The following is a 13460-nucleotide window of genomic DNA, read 5'->3' on the forward strand; positions in this document are numbered from 1 at the left end:
ACTTTAAACTATTTTTAAATAGTTTATATTGATTTTTCTAGTATTTATGGCTCATGTAAATATTCTAAAAGGGCAGATACATTCTAAAAATCAGAGTTCTCAACATCATTTTTGCTCAAGGGTGTATTTATTCCTACAAATCGATTTTCCTAATTATGCTCTACTTAGCCTGGTAGAAAATCATTCTGCATTCTTTGGTTCATGCATTACTTTAACCGTTAGTTTGCTCTGACTGACAAGGAATGGAAATTGACTGAGCAGTAGAGTGCCTGCTAAGCAAGTGTGAGGCCTTGGGTCCTTCTCAGTGCCATGCCCATGAGCCCATGTGCACACACGTGCACATAAACACACAAATTACATACCAACAAAGTCCTCAGAAAGGTTTATTGATTTTCAAGCAAAAGAAAATAAGCAAGGGCCAAGATAAGCCTTCTCCAGAGTCTAGATTCTGAACATGTCTTTAGCAGAAAGAGAACAGGATGTTTTTAGTCCAAAAGAATGAACTTAGGTGAATTCTATTATTGGTTATCTGAGTGATCTCTGATACCATGTGTAGCCTGTTCATTCGGCCATGTTATCCATGAAATTGAAATGATCATTTCAGCACTACCTCTCTGTAAGCATGAGAACTAAATGTATGAGAAAATTGCTTTCTAAAATGAAAACTCTATGAGTAGTAATCAACCTTTGGTTGCTTGTCCGCTGAGAATATGAAAAAAATACTTTTCTGTGTATTTCTCATGCATATAAATATACTCAAAACCTTACTTTCATTTGTAGGTGGGACCAGGATGGGAAGAGGAAGTAGCAGAGAAGGGAGTTTTGTTTCTTTGTTTTTTTTGGTTGGGGATGGAACCGAGGGCTTCAAACCTGCTAGACAAGTGTTCTACCATTGAGCTTGGTTTCCAGCCCAGGAATGGTCTCTCACCATATGCCACCTTAAGAATTCTTGCTTCAAGGCCAGGCATTGGAGGCTCATGATTTGAGCATGAGGTTTGAAGCCAGCCCAGGTAGAAAGTCTGTGATACAGGTAGGCATTCACACACAGTGAGATCAAAAGAGGATATTCTCAGGGGAGGAACACAAATGCCTATGTGCCTCTGATCATATAAAATAGTATTTATTGAAATGAACTCCAGGCAATGAAAAAAAGGGGTTTTCTTGTTGCTATTTTTGGTTTCTTTTCTTTTTGTTCTGTTTGTTCGTGTATCTGTCTTTAGGAGAGAAGGGGAGGTGTACAGAAATGGTTGGACAAAGGGTGAACAAATGCAACAGTGATACTCATTAGACACTATGTTGTACTATACAGCTTGTAGGTGGGGATGGGAGGGGATGGAGAAAGCAAGAGAAGGGGTGACATTGTCCAAAAAAAATGTATTCTTTACCTGACTTATGTCACTGTAACCCCTCTGTATATCACCTTTGTAATAATAACAATTATTTAAAGTTCATGAAATTCATCACCAATTAACAACAACAATAACAACAAAAATAGAAGCAGAGTAGTGGCTAAAGTGGTAGAACACTAAACCTGAGCAAAAAAACATCTCAGGGACAGTGCCCAGGCCACATAAACATACATACAGACCGATTGACACATATATAGATATAGATAGATATAGAGATATAAAGAGAAGAGACTGGGAAGTGTCCATGCTAAGTAAGTTATTGAAAATTAAATGTAGGAAATACCAATAAACTATAATATACAAAGTATAATCATTACTAATAAAAAACATTTATGTAAGGGCTGGGAATGTGGCTTAGTGGTAGAGTGAGTGCTTGCCTAGCAGGCATGAAGCCTTGGGGTCGATTTCTCAGTACCACATAAACAGAAAAAAAACAGAAATTAAAGCTGTGACTCAAGTGGTAGAGTGCTAGCCTTGAACACAGAGAGGCTGAAGGACAGTGCCCAGGCCCTAAGTTCAAGCCTCAGGACCAGCAAAAATTGGATAGTAAACCCTATGAAACACCTCTTACTCTATGTAACTATTTTAGAAATGCTTAGTTTTTTTTTAAATACTCTTCAGTTGTCTCACCTTCATATAACACAGAGAGTAATGGCTTCATATAAATAGAAACAGGCCAGGTTTACACAACAGGGGAATAAGGATTCCCTGCGCTTTCATTAAATTAAAAGTGCTCAAAACTATTTCTCAGAGGAGCTGCTCATTAATTAAAATTTATGAAGTGCTTAGGGAGTTTCATAGGAAAATATAATTCTCACAAGCTCTATACAAAGTTGAAGCTATGAGCAAGAATGCCAGTTAAATATAATTCTTTGTTTTTTTGAGACAGGCTCTCATTATGTAACCCACACTGACCTTTAACTCCCAATCCTTCAATCTCAGTCTCTGAGGGCTGAAATTTTATTTCATTTTTGTAAGTCATGGACGTGAACTCAGGGCCTGGGCACTGTCCCTGAGCTCTTTTGCTCAAGGCTAGTGCTGTAACCCTTTGAGCCACAGCACCACTTCCAGCTTTTTGGTAGTTAACTGGACATAAGAGTCTCACATATTTCCTGCCTTGGCTGGCTTTGAACCACAATCCTCAGATCTCAGCTTCCTAAGTAGCTAGGATTATAGGAATGAGCCACTGGTGCCTGGCTTGGAAATTTTCATTATATGCAAATTATGTCTCAATAAACTTGATGTTATAAATTGGAGCATTTTTTCTTTAAACAGCAGTTGGTCTTTCTTTGTGAGTTACACTATGATTTCTTCCATTTAATTTTTGTTTTTCAATGCTAGGAATTGAACTCAAGGCCTTTCACATACTATGCAAGTGCTCTACAAATGAGTTATATACCAGCCTCTCAATGTTTTATTATAATGAAACAAGATTGCACCTAGGGTATTCAAATCAATTGATTGTTAACATACTGATTAAACCTATGCCTCATGATATGGCCTAGGTTTGTTATTGTTAATATACATGAAAGCTGGTGAATATTCATACATCTGAATATTGTGTTAGGTTTTTGTTGTTGTTGTTTTGCTGTGACAAATACCTGCAACAATTTTACAAAGTCTCAGGGCATGAACAAAATGGAGACAAGTTTTTTGCCACAGTGTAACACAATTCTAATAGAATTCTCAGCAGCGTCCTCACTTTTTACTGAAATCTCATTTTTAAAAATATGCACATACCTGGGTGCCAGTGGCTCATGCCTGTAATCCTAGCTACTCAGAAGGCTGAGATATGAGGATCATGTTTCAAAGCCAGCTGGAGCAGCGAAGTCCATGAGACTCTTATCTCCAATTAACCACCAGAAACCAGAAGTGGCACTATGGTTCAAGTGAAAGTGCTCTCCTTGAGCTGAAGAGCTCAGGGACAGCACCCAGGCCCAGAGTTCAAGCCCCACAACCCACAAAAAAAGTGCACATATACATATAGGCATATGTATGTACACACACACAAAAAAAAAAAAAAAAAAAAAAACTTTGATACAGAAAAGGCCTAAATTGGAGTTATAGTTCTAGCTTGGTAATGTATTCATCTCTGGACTCATTTATCTGTAATATAATGATGTTGATCCATATAAATCCTTAGCCTCTTAGTTATTTTGTTGCCCAGTAGAGCTTTTATTCAACCTTTATCTACTGGAACATTATTATTGAATTATTAGATACAAGAAAAGGGAATGGTGTTATCCTTCATCAACAAACACTAAGCACCTGTGTACCATATAAAGGGACCAGCTGAGAAACTGTGGATATAGTCTCTGCCTTAACAGTCTGGTAGGAAAAATAGCCACATATAAGTACTTTACCCTGCATGTTACTGCTAACCTGTTCATAAAATGCTCTTAGAAAATAGAGAAAGGAGACATCACCTCTGCAAGAATGAGTACGGGCTTTACAGAGTATAATAAGGCTAGATGATAGGACATAGCTGAGCTGCCTGGTTGGAAATAGAGAAGGATGGGCATTCAAGGCAAGAAGTTCCACATGTCCAAAGGTATTGATTTCTGAATATACAACCATGCTCTAACTCCATGTCTTTGGACAACTTTGCCTAGCCTAGGACATTTCCCCTAGTCCTTTTGTCTTAAAATTCTATCCTTCTTCGGAGGGGTACATTCCTGAAAAAGCACAGCCAATTGTAGATAGCGGCTGGTTAACCCCCGGGGTCTCAGTGAGGCCATGCAGAGAAAGAGGCTGGAGAGGTGAGTTAGGGTCAGGTAAGAAACAGCGTTGAGCCAGGCTAAGGAATTCGAACTGGGTCTCAAGGACAACAGGTCACTATATTAGTGAGATGAAGAGCAAAGTCAACAGCTAGGTTTGACATAGAAGTTAACTCTAGAGCTATTGGGGAGAATGGATTGGAATGATCCATCAGGAGGCTGATGCTATAAAGAACTACTTTCTTCATTTTTAGAACTTATTCTCAATGGACTGTGTAAGACCCAAATCCCACAAGGAGGCCATGGATCTTAGCCAGGGCTTAGCTCTAAGCAACCTAAGCCCTTGAGACCTACTACAGGGATGTTGTGAAAGTAAAGGCAGAGCAATAGGTGAACGCTTCTGATTGTCTCAGATTGTGCAGGTCAAAGCCTTTCCTGACCTGGATGGAAATGTTCTCCCAGAGAAATCCACGGATCTCACTTTCTCTGACACATCACAGAGACAGGAAGTAAGGAGAACTGTTAGAAGTGGTGTTGACATCTTCACTTCAACACGCGCAGGGGCCACCTGAGCTGGGATGGATGGGCTCAATCCTGCTTCTACCAAAGCTGCTGCTGTGTAGACTACGTTAGGTCTGCCTAGGAGTACAGCACATCCCCCCTTCCTCTTCACCTGCCTGAAACCAGTAATCATCTGCCAATCACCTGACTGTGAGTCAGAAAAGGACCCCAGACTCTACCTCCCAAGGGTTAGGATGACAGGCTTGAGCTACACATTGGCTCATCCCACAATTCTTTTGTGTGTGCCAACCCAGGGTTTGAACTTGGCTTTTTTGGCTCACGGCTGGTGCTCTAGAACTTGCTCCATGTCTCCAGGCCCACTATTTGTTGATCCATTGAGGTCTCACACTTTTATTTCCCAGGCTGGCTTCTTCAAATCATGTTCCTCTAGGTCTCAACCTCCTGAATAAGAAGATTATAGCTGTGAGCTACCTGTGCCCACCTTCGTTCAACAAATTTTCTCTTTATGTAATAAGCACAAATGAAATGCTTATTATGTGCCAGGCAAGCTTCTAAGTATATTTTTTAAACAAATACTCATTTGATTTTCCTCACAACCCATATGGTAAATGTTTTTTTATCCTGTTTTAAGGACAAGGAAGTTGAGATACAGAAACATGAAGTAACTTGTCCAAAGACACACAGTATGGTAGGCAGCCCCAGGGAACCTCATCACAGGGGAACAGGTGTGGCTGAGTTCTTTCTACAGTACCACACAGAATGTGGGGCCTAGGATCCCCAAGTATGGCTGTACTTGAATTGACAAGATCCAGACGTGGTTCTCTTGTTTGGTTTTATCAAAGGAATGTAAGCAACTGAGAACTTCAGCTTTTCTTGTCCTCAGGCTTTCTATTGAAATCCACTCTTAGCTCTGCCTTCCAGCAAGTTTCTGGAAGCCCTGTTTATATAAGGGCTTAGTGTCTTTCTCTTTACCCAGACACCAGAACTTTTGAGTGTTCTTCATTTCTGAGCAGCAAATGATAGCAAGGTGGTCTTCCTCAGACCCCCCTTTACCAGGCATGGGTACTCATCTTCTGGCTGCTTCTCCAGGGCTGACTGCTGACAGCTCTCCAGAGAATTAATAGTTTTAGGTTGAAAGAAAGCTCAGGCTCCCAGTGAGGGAGCAAAGCTCAGGGCAAAGCTCTACTGAAAGGACTTCCAGGTCAGATGAGTTTTGTTCAAAGTGAGACCCTGAGGAATCTAATGTATCGGAGCTCTAAGTGAGGCCAGATGTAACTTCCTGGAATGCCTTAGCTCACTTTGACGATTGGAACCAATTTAAGATCCAAGTAGCAGCACCTCTTTATTGAATAATTCATCCCCTCTGCTCTTGTTTTGCAGTTTTCAATTTTGCGTTTTTAGCTATCCTGTGTATATCCTACCAGGTCATTTTTGTTTGTTTGCTTATTTACTATTTAGTGCTGGCACTGGGGATTGAAGTAGGAGGGTGCTGTCCCTTCGGGGTGTGTGTGTGTGCTAGAATTCAGAGCCTGGACGCAGTTTCTGAGCTCTTTTGCTCAAGGCTAGTGCTCTTCCACTTGAGCCACCCTCGACTTGTGGATTTTTTGGTAGAGATAAGAGTCTCATGGGCTTTCCTGCCCAGGCTGGTTTTGAACCTCAATCCTCAGACCTCCGTCTTCTGAGTGGCGAGTATTACAGGTGTGAACCACAGGCACCCGACCCCACCTGAAGTCTTGAATAGCATAGGGCCTGGCTCTGGGTGGGAGAGCTCAGGCCAGGGCGGACAGGAGGAACCAGCTGAGGACAACGCAGCTGAGAAAGGAAAGCCGACTGCGGGCAGGGAAAAGCCTGGCCAGCCGCTGGCAGGAAAGTGCGCGTGCGCAGAGGTCCGCGGGAGCGCGGGTAGGGAGGTTGTGAGCGCGGCGCGGGGGCGCGCACGCCGGCGGGGGCGCGCACGCGGGCGAGGCGCGCGAGCAGCCTTGGTCCTAGTAGCTTCCTTCAGCCGCCGTCGCTGCGCTGTCGCCGTCGCTCCCGACACGGTCGTCTCCGCCGAGCCGCGGGCGCCGCGGGAGGGAGCGGCCGTGCGTCCGCCGCCTGCCGGTGGAGTCGGAGGCCGGTCCTCTTGGAGTTGGGCTGCCGGAGCCGGGGCCGGGCACGGCGCTGACGGCCCCGCGGAGCTGAGACCTCCGGAGAGGACAGGCGGCGACGCGGAGGTTCGGGTCCGGCCGCCCCGGAGCCCGGAGGAGGCCGGCGGGACGATGTCCGGGGGGTCGGGTCAGCTCTCCACCACCGAGCGCGTCGTCAAAGGTGCCCTCCTCCGCGACCTCGCCGGACGGCGGCTGGGGGGCGGGGCCCCCTCCTCCCCCGGGGACAGCCCTCCCCCCTCCTCCCCCGGGGGCAGCCCCGACCCCCCCCCCAACAGCCCACGGTACCCTAGCAGTAGCCAGGTAGAGGTCCCCCTTTCCCGGGTTGTCCTGTGCGAGGGGTGGGGTCTGGGACCTCTTACCATCATCATCATCATCCATGATCACTTCTGGAAAGAATTCCTTCCCCTCCCCCCCCCCCCCCCCCAAGAAGCAAGACATCTGCGGTGATAAGGAGCCAGGGGACCAGACTCTTTCCACGTCAAGCCTGCCTTGAGGGTCACATCTTTCTGGCACTCCTACCCGCCCGCTGTAAAGGGCATGATACGGAGTACTTTTGGCGCTCATTTCTCTGAGATCCTTAGAAGTCACTGCTCTTAAGAGAAACGTTAACGAGATGACATAGGTACAGACAAGTCCTTTTAGTGGTGTGTAAAGGGAACTTACAGATCCGGACATGCTGCTTTTCTATGTTCTCTTGGCTATCGAGATTGGGAGAAGAACAATGTTCCCCGATTTAGCCGGCCACTGCTATTAGATTTCCCTTGTTGTTGTTGTTAGAACAAAACTGAAGTATCCCCTTGTAAATCTTGCAGAGTTTTATGTTGCAGTTATTTGTGCCCTTACACTAATAAGACCTGTCAAACATAACTACTAACTCATGGCTCCTTTCGTCCAGCTGTAAGACTTTAAAGCCCAGCCCTTCTCTCTCTTTTAAGTGTTAATAATCGGTTTGAAGGCACTATTTTATAAGAAGGGAATATACGTAGACCAGCTGTGTTAGTGATGGATGAAGTGGTTACCATTAGAAAAGTATTTTAAAAAACTTTTCATTTTTGTCATTATAAGGAGAAAATTAAGATTGCTAGCAACAGTATCTTTTATTTAGGGAAGAAAATCCATTTATATGTTCAGTACTAGGATCATAAATGTTGATTATGTACACTACATAATACTTACTAAATATAATGGTATTTTTGAGACTTACCTACTCAGAATTTGTGTGAGTGACATTATTAGGGATTGAAGTCAATTTTCATATAACTGACCCATCCCTTTAACAGCTCAGTTATTATGAGCTTTTTAGTGTAAGTCTTCATAGCATCTGACCCATAAGGAGGATATAACCCTCTTTTAAGACTTGGAACGTAAATATACAGAACCCTTTTTGATGAATCAAGATCATTATTACCTTCACATCTCTACTATTCTGTCAGTATGGCGGGTGTGTTCTTCTGTGAAGAGGTGTTGGCAGTTTTCTCCTATACTAAATTTGCTCCTCACTGCTATACCATTTTAGTATTTTTGTCATTTTCTCTCCAGTGCTCTTCTCTGCTCTGTCAAATATACCCTCATTGCTTTCTTTTTTTTTTTTTTTTTGTCGGTCTTGGGGCTTGAACTCTGGGCCTGGGCGCTGTCCCTCAGCTCTTCAGCTCAAGGCGAGCGCTCTACCACTTGAGCTACAGCGCCACTTCCGGTTTTCTGGTGGTTTATTGGAGATAGGAGTCTCACAGTCTCTCCTGCCCGGGCTGGCTTTGAACCGCGATCCTCAGATCTCAGCCTCCTGAGCCTCATTGCTTTCTAATCTCTTACTTCTAAATGTAGTAGGCAGGGAACTCAGCAAAACAAGAACTGTGTGTCAAGTCTGGGTAAGTTAAAATCAGAGTGAAGCCCTTAAGAACTTAAGCATTCTCAAACTGATCACCAGCATACTGTGTAACTTCCACCATAAAATAGGAAGCACATTTCAAAATGCCCCTTTCAGGCATTTGAATATGGAAATAAAACGTGGTTAATATGTAGGTTCTTCTGACTGCACGGCTTGCTTACAACTCACTGAACTCCACCCGTATAGTCTACCTGCTACAAATTTGTTCTTTAGCAAAATTACAAATTACATAGTATGTTGTATATTTTTAAGATTGCTCTGAAATGAAACAAGCGATTTTATGCCTTTACAGTATGTGAATTTGTCTAGCATATAAAAACCTTAGCCTAAGAACTTAACCTTCAAAACATTGGTTTCTCTTAATGTTGCTTGTTTTTTTTTCTTTTTTTTTTTTTGAGGGGGGGAGAGAGTTTGGGTTTTCCAGAGTTTGAAATAGAGCTTAATTTTTCTGAAAAGAAAAATTATGGCTGAATAGTGAAGGCTGGTTGTATTGGGCATGAAATCCTGGTCTGATGCTATGGTGTCTGACCAGAATTGTCTCCCTTTGTTCACAGCTCCAAAGCTTCTGCTGAGGTGATACCGCACCCGTTATTTTTGGTTCTGTTATTTCCTGTTAACTTTAAAGTCTGCCTAATTGTTTAGCTTGAACAAGTCTTAGAGGAGAGTGGGTGGGTGGGCGGGCAGGAGTGATTTGTATTTGAAGTGTCCTTTAAATGCAGCTTTCTAAAGCTGTAGGAGGAAGGGTCTAGCAGTCAGAAAACCAAGGCTTTATTACTTACACTTCTAGGCCTTATTTGTGACCTTGCCTTTTTTAGCCTTCCCTTTTACTTGCTTTTGGTTAATCTTTGTAATATATCTTTCTAACCAGACTGGGTCATGCAAATGACATACTTATGGTTGTAGAAAGCTTAGATAAGGTAATATTATTAAACATGTTTGCAGGGCTGGGAAGGTGGCTCAGTGGTAGAGTGCTTGCCTTGCATGCATGAGGCCCTGGGTTTGATTCCTTAGGACCACATAAGCAGAATAAGCCGGAAGTGGCACTGTGGCTCAAGTGGTAGAGTGCTAGTCTTGAGCTGAAGAGCTGAGGGACAAACCCCAGGCCCAGAGTTCAGGCTCCACAACCGACCAAAAAAAAAAAAAAAAGTTTGCAGTTTTATAATAGACTTCTAACTACGTACATGCTTAGTAGAGAAATCATTAGCACTTAAAGACTATCAGAATTTAAAAGTGTATGAAATTATAAATTATCAAGCTCTTCCTAGTGGGAAAAATAACCTGTTCTCCAGTATGAAAAGCAGAGTCCCCATCAGTAACAGTGAAGAAAGGCAAATGTACTCCTGTGTAGTACTTGCCATGTGGCAGATTTTGTTTAAGAACTGTTAGGATTTCATCCACTTATTAAATGTTTGTCGAGTGTTATCTTCAGCATACCATAGTGCATGCGCATTTGTTACTTTGTGGAGTGTTATCGTCAGCATACCATAGTACCTGCGCATTTGTTGCTTTAAGAGTGATATTTCTGCAGGTCTCAGAGCAGTCAGTCATGTATGCTGGGTATATTACTACTGGTGCGGCAACACAGGACGCCAAGAACTGAATTGTGAAATTCTTTTTCTCCTTTTAGTTTTCAAGTTTCTTTTCTTGTTTGAAGATTTTTTTGGGGGGGGGGGTCCGGTCATGGGGCCTGAACTCTGGGTCTGGGCGCTGTCCCTCAGCTCTTCAGCTCAAGGCTAGCGCTCTACCTCTTGAGCCACAGCGCCACTTTGCCTTTTTTCTTTTTTTGCTTATGTGGTGCTAAGGAATTGAACCCAGGGCCTCATGCATACAAGGCAAGCGCTCTACCACTGAGCCACCTTCCCAGCCCCTTGTTTGAAGATTTTTTTTACAGTGATTTTTATTTTTGTTTTTATTTTTGCCAATCCTGGGACTTGAACTCAGGGCCTGGGTGCTGTCCCTGAGCCTCTTGGTGCTCAAGGCTAATGCTCTAGCACTTTGAAACACAGCACCACTTCTGGCTTTTTCTGAATATTTTACTGGAGATAAGAGTCTCATGGACTTTTTTGGGGGGAGGTTCGGTCATGGAGCCTGAACTCTGGGCCTGGGCATTGTCCCTCAGCTCTTCAGCTCAAGACTAGCACTCTACCACTTGAGCCACAGCGCTACTTCTGGCTTTTTTCTTTTTGCTTATGTGGTGCTGAGGAATCAAATCCATGGCCTCATGCATACAAGGCAAGCGCTCTACCACTGAGCCACATTCCCAGCCCCTCTCATGGACTTTTATGCCCGAGCTCACTTCAAATTGTGATCCTCAAATCTCAGCCTCCTGAGTAGCTAGGATTAAAGGCATGAACCAACAGTGTCTGGCTACTTGAGAGAATTTTAATATAATGTATTTAAGGAAAAAATGGTAAAATTTCCCTTTTTTGTAATATAGATAAAATTTGGGGAATCATATATTGATAAATACTTGATGAGTTCCATACACATGCAACACATTTTTGGTTATAGTTAGAGGCTTGTGTATGTACTTAAGCAGCACAGCATATACTAGCCTCCCAAAAATATTACAAAATTAGAACTATGGACTTGCCTGTGACTAATACCACTGGAAAGAGTAAATGACTAAACCTTAGACTACATCTGGTGTGAGATATTTGTTCCCACACTCTATAAATTGATAATCTTTCCTTTGTTTTGATGGTAGGACTGAGTCAGACCTATCACCCAATAACCCTCTAAAGCTTAAACTTTTAACTATTATCAGTAGCCTAAAGAAATGAGCCTTAATTGGTGTTTTTTTTTCTGTGTGTGCCTAGGTATTTTTGTGGCCTAAGTGTTTATGGAAATTTAAAAGAAAAATAGCGTAGTCTTAATGAATGACTGAAATAATAAAGTTGGTTAATTTTTACTATTGTGCAGCTGGTTTATGGAAAACAGCTGGCCTTGGTGGCTCGTGCCTGTGATCCTAGCTATTCAGGAAGCTAAGATCTGAGGATTGTGGTTCAAAGCCATCCTGGGCAGAAAAGTCCATGAAACTTTATTTCTCAGAAAAAGCTGGAAATGGTACTGTGGCTCAGGTTGTAGATCACTAGCCTTAAGCAAAAGAAACTCAGGGATAGCACTCAGGCCCTGAGTTCAAGCCCCCAAGACTGGCAAAAAGAAAAAGAAAATGTATTATGTCACCCATAGAGGTTATTGTTTTCTCAAAAAAGTAAAAGCAGCCAGGTGATGGTAGCTCACACCTAATTCTAGCTACTTAGCCTGGACTGACAAATCTGAGAGACTTTTCATCTCTAGTTAAACAGCGAAAAGCCAGAAGTAAGTTTGGCTCAAGTGGTAGGGCACCAGTTGAAAGGAGAAAAACCTAAGCAAGAACGTTGAGGCCTTCAGTTAAAGTCCCAATACTAGCACACACACACAAAAAAATTAAAAGTAGGACTACTATATGATCCAGTAATTTCATGCTGGGTTATAAACCAAAGAAACAAATCAATATATTGAAGGGTTACTTACAATCCCAGATTCACTGCAGTATTATTTGTAGTAGCCAGCAAAATCAACCTAGGTGTCTATAAATGGATTATATGTATAAAGAAAAAAATATATATTTACAACAGTGATTCATCCTTCAAGAGGAGGTATTACTGTCATTTGCAACAATAAATCCAGAGGACAAAAACATTAAGTTAAATAAGCCAGGCACAGAAAAATGACTACTACATGATTTCATTTACATGTAGACTTCAGTGAGGTTGAAATAAGAGATAGAACAATGAATACTTACCAGAGGCTTGAATGGTGGGAAGAAAGGAAATGGGAATTCTGATCAAAAGGTGCAAAGTTTCAAAGAGACCAAAGTTTTGGGACCTATTTCACAGCAATAGTCTACTTCATAATAACTAAGAGCAAATTAAAAAAATTGCTTACCATAAAATGATAATCAAGGTGATCACTATATTAATAAGCTTAATTTCATCATTCCACACTGTATTCATGTTTCAAACATCACATCCTATTCTGTAAATGTAATCAGTTACAATTTGCCAAAGTTTTGTTTCTTTTTGGTATTGAGGATCAAACTCAAGGCCTTGCCAGTGCTGAGTAAACACTTGAGACAGGTCTTATATAACTCAGGCTAGTCTTGAACCTCATGATCATTCTGCCTCTGCCTGCCAAGTGGAGGATTATCAGAATTTTTTTCCCCTTCGGTCGTGGGGCCTAAACTCTGGGCCTGGGCGCTGTCCCTCAGCACTTCAGCTCAGTGCGAGCGCTCACTCTACCGCTTGAGCTATAGCGCCACTTCCAGGTTTTTCTGCTTATGTGGTGCTGAGGAATCGAACCCAGGGCCTTATGCACGCAAGGCAAGTACTCTACCACTGAGCCACCTTCCCAGCCCTATCAGCAATTTTTCAAGTCCCTAAACAGACAAAAAAAAAAAAAAAAAATCTAATCTGAATATCTGCTTTGGAAATGTTAAAACCCAGCCTGCAAAGATTTCCAATAACACATCTATGATCAAAAGTAAATTTCATTTATTTATCTTTCTGCAAGAAGTAATGATATACAGTAGAACTACTGTGGGTATCTCAAAAGGAGGGAGTTAGAAATTAAAACATAAGTGTTTTAGAAAGTCAGTGTTAGTCCTGTCAGGAATGACTAAAATTTAATTTCTGTGAGTTGTTATAAAAGCTGGTAGTTTCCCTTTTTTAGTTTATGTGAGTTTCCTAGAAGTTACTGTTAGATTAGTGGATCTGAATTGGAACCTGATTGTCTGGAA

The 13460-nt window shown here is 42.3% G+C and overlaps 1 protein-coding gene across 2 annotated transcripts in view; it reads left to right on the forward strand.

Moving 5' to 3' along the window:
* Positions 1 to 6642: 6642 nt before the first annotated feature.
* The window catches only part of Ppp3cc (protein phosphatase 3 catalytic subunit gamma), a 60393-nt gene continuing 53575 nt past the window's right edge, over positions 6643 to 13460 (forward strand). The window contains exon 1 of one of the 2 annotated variants that reach the window (XM_070016616.1): positions 6643 to 6955. In XM_070016616.1, the coding sequence (XP_069872717.1) occupies positions 6907 to 6955 (49 nt within the window). In that variant the 5' untranslated portion in view covers positions 6643 to 6906. The remainder of the gene's footprint in view (positions 6956 to 13460) is intronic. The other variant, XM_070016615.1, reaches the window with a different exon arrangement.

Source organism: Dipodomys merriami, unplaced genomic scaffold (genome assembly GCF_024711535.1).
Source record: "Dipodomys merriami isolate MVZ:Mamm:240054 unplaced genomic scaffold, mDipMer1.0.p SCAF_12, whole genome shotgun sequence".
Lineage (NCBI taxonomy): Eukaryota > Metazoa > Chordata > Mammalia > Rodentia > Heteromyidae > Dipodomys > Dipodomys merriami.